The sequence below is a fragment of the Cyprinodon variegatus genome, unplaced genomic scaffold (genome assembly GCF_000732505.1).
Source record: "Cyprinodon variegatus isolate N-32 unplaced genomic scaffold, C_variegatus-1.0 Scaffold517, whole genome shotgun sequence".
In the NCBI taxonomy this organism is placed as follows: domain Eukaryota; kingdom Metazoa; phylum Chordata; class Actinopteri; order Cyprinodontiformes; family Cyprinodontidae; genus Cyprinodon; species Cyprinodon variegatus.
The window spans coordinates 136561-145456 of record NW_015150970.1 but is presented as its reverse complement, the minus strand read 5'-3'; the positions used below and the strand labels follow the sequence as shown (position 1 = coordinate 145456).

The 8896-nt window shown below is 46.3% G+C and overlaps 1 protein-coding gene across 1 annotated transcript in view; it reads left to right on the top strand.

Annotated features, from left to right (window-relative positions):
• The first annotated feature begins 3138 nt into the window (after nt 1–3138).
• Nucleotides 3139–8896, top strand: part of htra1 (HtrA serine peptidase 1) — a 24858-nt gene continuing 19100 nt past the window's right edge. The window contains exons 1-3 of the mRNA XM_015390914.1: nt 3139–3676; nt 8484–8583; nt 8664–8778. Of these exons, the coding sequence (XP_015246400.1) occupies nt 3229–3676; nt 8484–8583; nt 8664–8778 (663 nt within the window). The 5' untranslated portion in view covers nt 3139–3228. The remainder of the gene's footprint in view (nt 3677–8483; nt 8584–8663; nt 8779–8896) is intronic.

Here is an 8896-nt window from a genome sequence, read left to right as displayed (position 1 = left end):
GGTTTCAGAGGGACGTCTAAATGGAGCTATAGACTCTTGGAAACCAGGCCTCTCTGACTACACACCTGAAAAATACAACTGACAGCGACTTCAGCGCCTCTAGTGGCCAAACAAAGTAATACAAAAAAAACCCTGAAAAATGTGCCTTTGATTTTTTTTTTTTTACTTGCCTTTCAGGACAGAAAAAAAAAAATACTTCAGACTTTTAATTTCCAGATTTTTATTTTTCATTTTCCCTTTCTGGGCTTCCGTAGCGCCGCCCTGTTTTATGATCTAGCTCCACTCTGCTGGGTCTCATCTTCTCCCATCGTCACAGAGACCCACTGCCTCTACCACCTCTCCTCTTTCTCATCTATGTGCTTTAGATCTATCATCACAGAGACCATTCAAACGTCTCTAGCTGCACCAAAGCAAACATCACATCTGCAGTGCTCTTTCTCTGCATGACATCATTAAAGATTTGTACATTTTAACATGACAAATGAAGCTTCCAGATGTGTAAAATAGCACAGCAATGTCCCCTGAACAAACTTTCCACAGCTGGGAGGCAAATGAGCAAACATGGCTGCCAGCAGGTCAGCCAGGATCTTTAGGTCCAGTAGTTGCATAATAATCACATGAAGTCACATGTGTTGTCATAGATGTTGTCACTGGTTGTTCAGCGTTCAAAACAATCGATAGTTTCCAAAACAAAGCTTCATCGGGGACACGTCGGCCTCGCTCTTCAACCCTGACGAAGACTCGGGACTCGCTTCAGACATGGAGGCGGCCTGTGAACAAATTCCTCACATTTTCAGCATCTTTGGTAACCAGAGAGAACGAGGACACGTTTCTGGGCAGAAGCTGCTTCAGGGACGACTTTGATTAAAGCGTATTTATAGAAACTACAGAAACTTTGATAGAGCAGCAACTGATCGGTCCGACTCTTTTTGTTAGTAATTGTCTTTATTATAGAACATCTGATGAAAGACACAAAAACAAGTCATTTCTAATGCTGCTCATGTTTCCTTTAATGCAGATTGACTGCTGTTAAATAAAAGCATCTCAGAACAACAGAAAATAAATTCCTGGCGTTTTCCTGTGAATGTTGTCTTCCCTGTAGAGAGACAATGAATAAACGTTCCAGTCTCTTCTACTGGAAAAATCAATGAGCCGATGGCTGTGCACCTCTGCTAGGGGGCAGGTCACCCAGAGCCCACGGCATCAGGGATCCATTCCATCCAATCTCTCCATCATCTTTATTTAAAGGTTATTGCTGCAGAGTTTCCAAAACAACAGTGGAACCCTGAACGCGGCACAGCGCCGTTCCTCCTCCTGTTTGCTGAGGATCAGAAGCACCTGCTCCTCTATGAAGACGCCGCGGTCCACCTAAGCTGATAGGTGAGGACCATAGATCTATGGTTCAGGAACAAACCTGCTGTTCAATCACTCACTCTACTCGTCTGACTTTATGCCTGAGGAGAGAAATCCAGAGCTTCTCCTTCCAGCAGGGTGACCTCCCCAAACATTTCTACATCAGAATGATTCAGTAAAACGAGGCGCTGGACCTTCAGTCTGCAGGAAATCTATTCTCTGCTCCTCAGTCCTTTCAGCTCCAGATGGAGGGAGAAGCAACAGGGAGGACAAACTATGATGAGAGAAGCTAGTAGATACCTATAAGAAAAAACAATTTAACTATTCACTTGTAAAGGCTCGATACAAATGCACAGCACACTTTTCAGATTCACATATGTAAGGAAATGTTTGAAAATTCATGAAACTCCTTCATGAATTTATCTTTAGTGGAATTAATCACTGGAAGAGCAGCAGCCTGCAGTCCTCACTAGAACTATAGATAGTAGATCAGACAGCTGATGCTGCTGCCTGCATCTTCACTAGAACTATAGAAAGTAGATCACATCAGCCTGGTTCTGAAGTCCTTCCTCTGGCTCCCTGTAGCTCAGAGAATAGACTTTAAAATCCTTGTTTCAGCAATGGGTGGTAAGGTTGCTTAAGGACCCAGATGCAGAGCCGAGTGAAGCAGAGATAGTTCTGACAGGTTTAATTGAAGAACAAGGAAACAGAGGTAAAAATACAGAAATCTAACTAAAAAGTTTAACAAACCAAAAACCATGGAGACATCAGGGGAAAAACGAGCCTGAGGAGCAACGGGGAGACGAGCTGAGTAGACGAGAACAGCAACGAGAAGGAAGCAGCACTGAGTGACTGCAGAGGTGGAGTATTTAAGGAGAACAAAACAAAGGATGGACTAACGAGCTGAATGAGGAGCAGGTGTGGGTGGAACTGGCAAGAGGGAATCCAAGGGGAAAGAAAACAATCACAAGGGGGCAGCAGAGAGTAACTAAAGAATGCTAGAATATCATGGAAAATAAAAACAAAACAACTGATAACAGAAAACTCTGAGTCACAACAAATGAGAACCATAACATTTTATTAGTCTAGAAATCACTGAATAGATCAGCACTTCAATCCATAACAGATCTATTTTCAGTCGATCTACCTCTGAGACGTAGATCTTCGGGGCTGAGAGACATTTAATATCATCAGCGTTCTGATGGCATCTTAGCAAAAGGATTTTTATCAAAAACATCATTAATGTGCAGAAATCAGGAATGTTTGTATTAACCATAAATGGAAGCAGAGTTTTATTGGGGCCCCCAGGAGCTTGGGGCCCCAGGCAGCTGCCTAGTATTGCCTGATGGTAAATCTGCCTACTAACTAAGTTATTATTAGTTTAAGGTTATCGTCCACCTGTTTGATTTTCTTTACTTCCTGCTTTATTGTGTTTTATCTTTATTTGCTTTTATTTTTCCTTATACTGAATTGTTCTGTAGAAATAAACTTGTCTTGCATTGAAAGCGTCAAACATTCCTTCACCTGTGAGATAAAAGCCTGAATGTTCAGTTTATCTAGCAGAACTTTTTCTCTTCAGACTTTATGAAGAAACTTTGGTGGATAAATAAAAACAGGCAGTGAAGCGTCCAGCTGTGCTTCCTGGAAGACAGAGGAGACTGAAGGAGGCCTTCTCTGTGCTGTTTACAGCCCCTCCTAAAGACTGACGTCACTTCTCTCCACCAATCACTCCCAGCTTTGATTCTGCATCCTTTATAAATAGGAGTGTGTGGCTGTCTGTCTCTCCATTGATGCTCCTCTGAGCTCCTCCAATCATCCTCTGCAGCCTTCTTCTCCTCCTCTGGGTTCTCCTCTCTTCTGCTGGAGCCTCCCGCCATGCAGCTCCTGGTTCTCCTGTGCGTAATGGCGCAGCTCCTGCTGGCCGAGGCGCGCATCGCCAAACGCTTCGCCATCGACTGTCCGGAGAGCTGCGACAGGTCTCAGTGCCCGCAGATCCCCGCAGACTGCCTGGCCGGGGACGTGCTGGACCGCTGCGGCTGCTGCCCGGTGTGCGCCTCCGGGGAGGGCGAGCCGTGCGGCGGCGCCGGGGACCCGGACTGCGCAGAGGGGATGGAGTGCTTGGTGACCGACGGCGTGGGGGCGTCCGCCACCGTGAGGCGGAGGGGCAAAGCCGGCGTGTGCGCGTGCAGCAGCTCCGAGCCGGTGTGCGGCAGCGACGGGGTGTCCTACCGGAACATCTGCGAGCTGAGGCGCGTCAGCAACCGGGCCATGAAGCTGCAGCAGCCGCCCATCATCTTCATCCAGAGAGGAGCCTGCGGGAAGGGTGAGAGGAGGCGGCGGGTGCGGGAGGAGGTCAGGGTGCAACTTTAGGAGGACAGGAAAGTTAGGAGGAAGGAATAAAGGAAAGAGTCTGAAAACAGGGAGAAAAGTTCCACAAATAACATTAGAAACAGAAGAATCATCTCCAACTTTCTTCCTCTTTACTTTTTCTGATTTAAAGATGATTTTTATCTTTACTGTGGGGATAAGAAACGATTAGAACTGTTCCTGAATCCAGTCTGTTTGATGCAGAACCTGTTTATGTCCAGCTTTGGTTTATTGCTGAATCAGCAGCTGGTTCAAACCAGATCAAGTAGAAACAGCTGAGCTATGAGGAGCTGCGGTGTCTGTGTGGGCAAAGTCTGACAGATTCCTGAAAAAAAACCAAACTTCAGGTCATCTCAGCTGGAGCTTCATCTAAGCATGAAAACATCCAGTCTGAGCAGCTGCAGCCTGTTGGCAGGAGAACATCTGATCAACCTTCCTGATCAACCTTCTCCATTCTCTCCTGATCATTAATGCTCAAACCTGCTCAGATACCAAGGGAGTAACTTAGTGATGAAAGAGGGTGGGGGGCTCTGAGGGTGGGGGGGGGCTCTGATTGACCTACAGTTACTCGACACAAACGCTTTCAATAGGTTTTATATTTTCCATAAATTGAGCTCAAACATCTATTTATTGAATTCTTTCCTATTGTTGTGAACAGACTAAAATACACTGATATTTATATTTAGGGGCAGATTGTGTCACGGTCTTGGTTCTGTTTTACTTTTCTTTTGAGTTTTCACTTTGATCCCTGTTTTTATTTTCTAGTTTTATTAGTTTAATTCCTATTTTGTGGTGTTTTCTGGATCTATTTGAGTTCCTAGGTTTTTCTAGGCTGCCCTCTGCTGCCCTCTTGTGGTCTCCTTTTCTCCTAGCTCCTTCTAGCCTCCTCTGTTCACACCTGCTCCCAATCAGCTCATCAGTCCAGTCTTTGTTCAGTCTCCCATATAAACTCTCCCTGTCCAGTTCCTCATTGCTGGTTCCTCGTCTTTTCCAGCCTCCCCAGGTGAGTTTTTCCCATGAAGTTTAGTGTTTTTTTTGTTTCTTTTTTTTTGTTCTTTTGTTTTTTGGATTTTCTGCCTCAGTTTTTTAATTAAATCTCCAAGAACTCACCTCTGCCTCGTCGCCTCTGCGTTTGGGTCCTCAAAACCTCAACCAAACCCTGACAGTTTGACATTAATGTATAAAAATAAACTGATAAGTTGCAGCCGATTCCAATGCCAACAGCAACATCTCATGCCTCCCTAGTATGGACAGAATTTCACTTTCATTCATCCAGAAAAATGTGGATTGATTGATTGGATGTTTTCCCTTTCAGCTCCATCAGGGATTATCTTCCTTCAAAAGCAGCTAAATCAGATTTAGAAATTTGTCCCATGAGAGCCGAAGTCCCCACCAGTCCTTCAGAAAGTTTAGCCTCTGATAGATATACACATCCTAGAAACACAAACCGTTGTCTCCTGGTTTGCAGCATCTATGCACATGTTTGCCTCATTATGCAACCTCTTCTGCAAACAGCAGATGAGTTACGTCTGCAGTTTATATAAACGTATCGATTAGAGCAGCAGAAAGACGATCAGGAGTTCAGTTCATCCTCCATCCGTAGTTGGCAGCTTTCATCATCATTAAAGAGTCGATGTTTTCATAAATATATCAGATGTAAAAATCCAGAAGTTGCAGCACGGCTCTAGTTCATCCTAAATGTGACCTAAGGGGGGGGGGAGGGGGGACTTCCCAAACACCAGTTCTTTGTTCCTGGTCCCCCCGCCGCCCCCCTCCCTCCCCGGAGCGGCGCCTGGCTCTGCAGATAACTCTACAGCGGGCCGTTTTCCAGCTCCACGCTCACGCCCTCCATGTTATCTTAACAGGGTCATAATGTGTGGATGCCGTGAGCTGTGGCTGGTAGCCGCCCCCCCCTGTGTGGCTTCCAGAGCTGCAAGTCATGCAAGACTCACACATCCCAGAGACGCTGCAGCTGCAAACACACCGACATGCTGAGGCAGACAGATTCTGAGTCAGACAAGGTCAAAGTCAGCCAAGGCATCTTCTGCTTCTCCATGTTTCACTGATGATCTTTGCTTTAAGGTCACAGACAGAAATCAGCTGTAACTCCATAAACAGAGACAGATGCAGGTCAGATTCTATTTATCCTAGATCTGGACATCAGGATGTTTCCTCAGTCCTTCTCCGTGTGCAGAGCTGTTTGGATTTAGGGACTTTCAGCGACTCGCCTCATTTAGGAGCCAAACGGATTCTATACCAGAAGATCTGCAGGAAATGGGAATAATGGGAAAGTGGAGTTTTCGATTCCTTCTTAGATCCTAGAAAAGCTCAAAGCTCCTCATCTCCCAACACGCTGCAGCTTCTCAGGCTGCCAAACGGGTTGCTGAATTCAGTTCAGTTTCAATTCGGACAAAATTGTAATGATTTTATCGAGAGGTCGCACCCACATGCAGAGAAACCAATTCAGAGACCAGGAGAAAAGGTTTAACAGGTTTATTGAAGAGATTATGCAGAATAAAGTGTTGCTCTGAACACAGCTCAACCAGAACTGTAGAGTGAGGGGAAGACACAGTGGTTAGTTCAGGCTCAGTAGGAAATTTGATTCTTGAACTAGAAGAGGAGGATCTGGTTGCTGACTCACGTGTCCAGAGAAGTTGTCGACCCTTTGACTCCAGTCTGTGTGCTGTAGTTCCAGTGTTTGTCTGATTCAGTGGAGGGCGGACAGGATTTTACCCAGAATGTGGTTGTTTGTAGGTGAACGGAGAAGCTGACTGCCACTCAGATTTCCTGCGGTACTTGAACGGGTCGTAGCGGAGATGGATCCCTTGCTCAGTGTGAAGCTCAAACGATCTCTTGAGGAAAAGTTGATTCAAACCTCTCGTTTAAATCCTTAGCTCAGTTTGAAGCTTAGATGATCCTTCCAGGGAGAGAAGGTCCGAAACATCCAGTTTGCAGGATGACTTCCCAAAATGGGCAAACACTCTGGTGTCGAGGTAGTGGCAGTCAAACGAGCAAACCATCAGCAGGTGTGTGAGGAGGCGGACCAGAACCAGGCGCCTCCTGGTGGAGGAAGGAAGACAAACAGAAACACAGACAAACAGACTGGAGTCCTGACAAAAATATGAAAGGTTGCAGACCCCTGATCTATTCAGTAAAAACTGAACTGACAAAATTCTATTCAGTTTATTTCTATAGCTCCAATTCACATCCTGTCATCTCAGGTCACTTTCCAGTTCACCAGATCATCCAGTCAGATTGATTCAAAGTTTTCTATCTAAGGAAAACCAGCTGATTGCATCGACTCATTGACTCTTCAGCAATCCCTCACACTAAGCATGCTTGTAGCGACAGTGGAGAGGAAAAACTCCCTTTGAACAGGAAGAAACCTCCAGCAGAACCAGGCTCAGTGTGAGCGGCCATCTGCTGAGGCCCACTGGGGTTCAAGGAGACAGAAGCAGACATAGAAAAAGAAGCATAGATACAAAAGGCAACTGTCAACCAGCTCCCATGTCAGAGGATGAAGAGAGCACATCCAGTTAGTCACAGTCAGAGAAACAGGACTACACTGGAAAACAGGCCAAGCTCCAACATCTAGAAACAAAGGTGTTGATGGCAGCAGCACAGCTGATATTTCTCTCCAGGATGGAGTCACAGCCATCATCCTGAACAGGCTGTTTTCTGACTGCAGCTCTTCAGTTTGTTTATCAACTGTTTATTCCAGCTGGTTCAGCTGGACTCAGATCCTCCAGTTGAACCAGTTAGAAATGCGGAGGCCGTTTCACACACCTGACGGCACCTGACCACACCTGGTCCCGCTATAACGCGTCTGATCACACCTGATCTCTTTGCCTATTCTCTCCTGAATACAAACCTGGATGTTTTCCAGAACTGATCTGACTGCAGCAGGAAGTGATCAGCGACTCGGAGCTGATTGACCACAGATCGCAGGAGGGTGGAGTCCAGATGATGGATCTGACCTTTAGCTTGAATCCATTTCCTGTTTGAGCCCAAAGTGCCGCTGCAGACCAGGAAGCAGAAAAGGAAACATGAAGTCATTGAGGAGCTGCTTAGGGCAGCTAAAGGTCCCAGCAGCGCCTCAACAGCACTGAAATGAGGCGAGGCGGTTGCCATGACAACAAAAAGGAGGGATTTCCTGTGATGAGATCTGGAAGCAGCTGGAATTTCCCTTAGTCTTTGTTTCAGCCAATCAGCCATCAGAACATCTCAGTTTTCTCTGGAAGATAATCTGAGGATCTGAAGCAGCAGTCAGGAACTTTGCTCCTATCTCAGTCTGAAGGACAGCGTTAGCGTAGCTAGCGTTAGCTTGGCTAGCGTTAGCGTAGCTACATCAGCCTGCTCAGGGGGAATGTTTACAGCACAGAAATGTCTGACTGGATCTAATTGGAAAGTCTTAACATCAGTGGAATAAAAGAGATCACTTCCAGATGTTTTAGGTCAGGAACAAAGATGAATGAGAGGAGAACAGACCTGCTCCAGTGTTGGACATGTTACTGATTACCTCCTGAAGCTCTGAGGGAGAAACAGAAACACATCAGCTTCGCTTCCTGAACCACAGCTGCTCTCTCGTCCCATGTTTGGTCTCCTGTTTGGGTGCATGTGCAGCGAGCTGAATCTACGATAACTCTTGTTTATACTTCCAACCTGGCAACCCAGCAGCACATCTATCACAGCTGCCTCTGTGGTCCTCGTCTGAAGCCAAACCCAACGCCATGACGCCGCTAACTGATCCTGTTCTCTTTCAGCTCAGCAGAACCCCGACAGTCTTCGCTACAAATACAACTTTATCGCTGACGTGGTGGAGAAAATCGCTCCTGCTGTTGTTCACATTGAACTCTTCCGCAAGTAAGAGAGAAAAAAGGTTTGAAACGTCCCGATGAATGGATCCTGTCAGGATGTTGACCCTTTGACCCTTTTCTCCTCAGGATGATGTTCTCTAAGAGGGAGGTCGCCGTGGCCAGCGGCTCTGGCTTTGTCGTCTCTGAGGACGGACTGATCGTCACCAACGCACACGTGGTCGCCAACAAGCACAGGGTGAAGGTAGGCAAAGATCCTGGAAACGAAACGACATCTGAAGGCAGAAGGACGGATGATGGAGACTTCATCACCATCCATCCATCCATCCATCCATCCATCCATCCATCCATCCATCCATCCA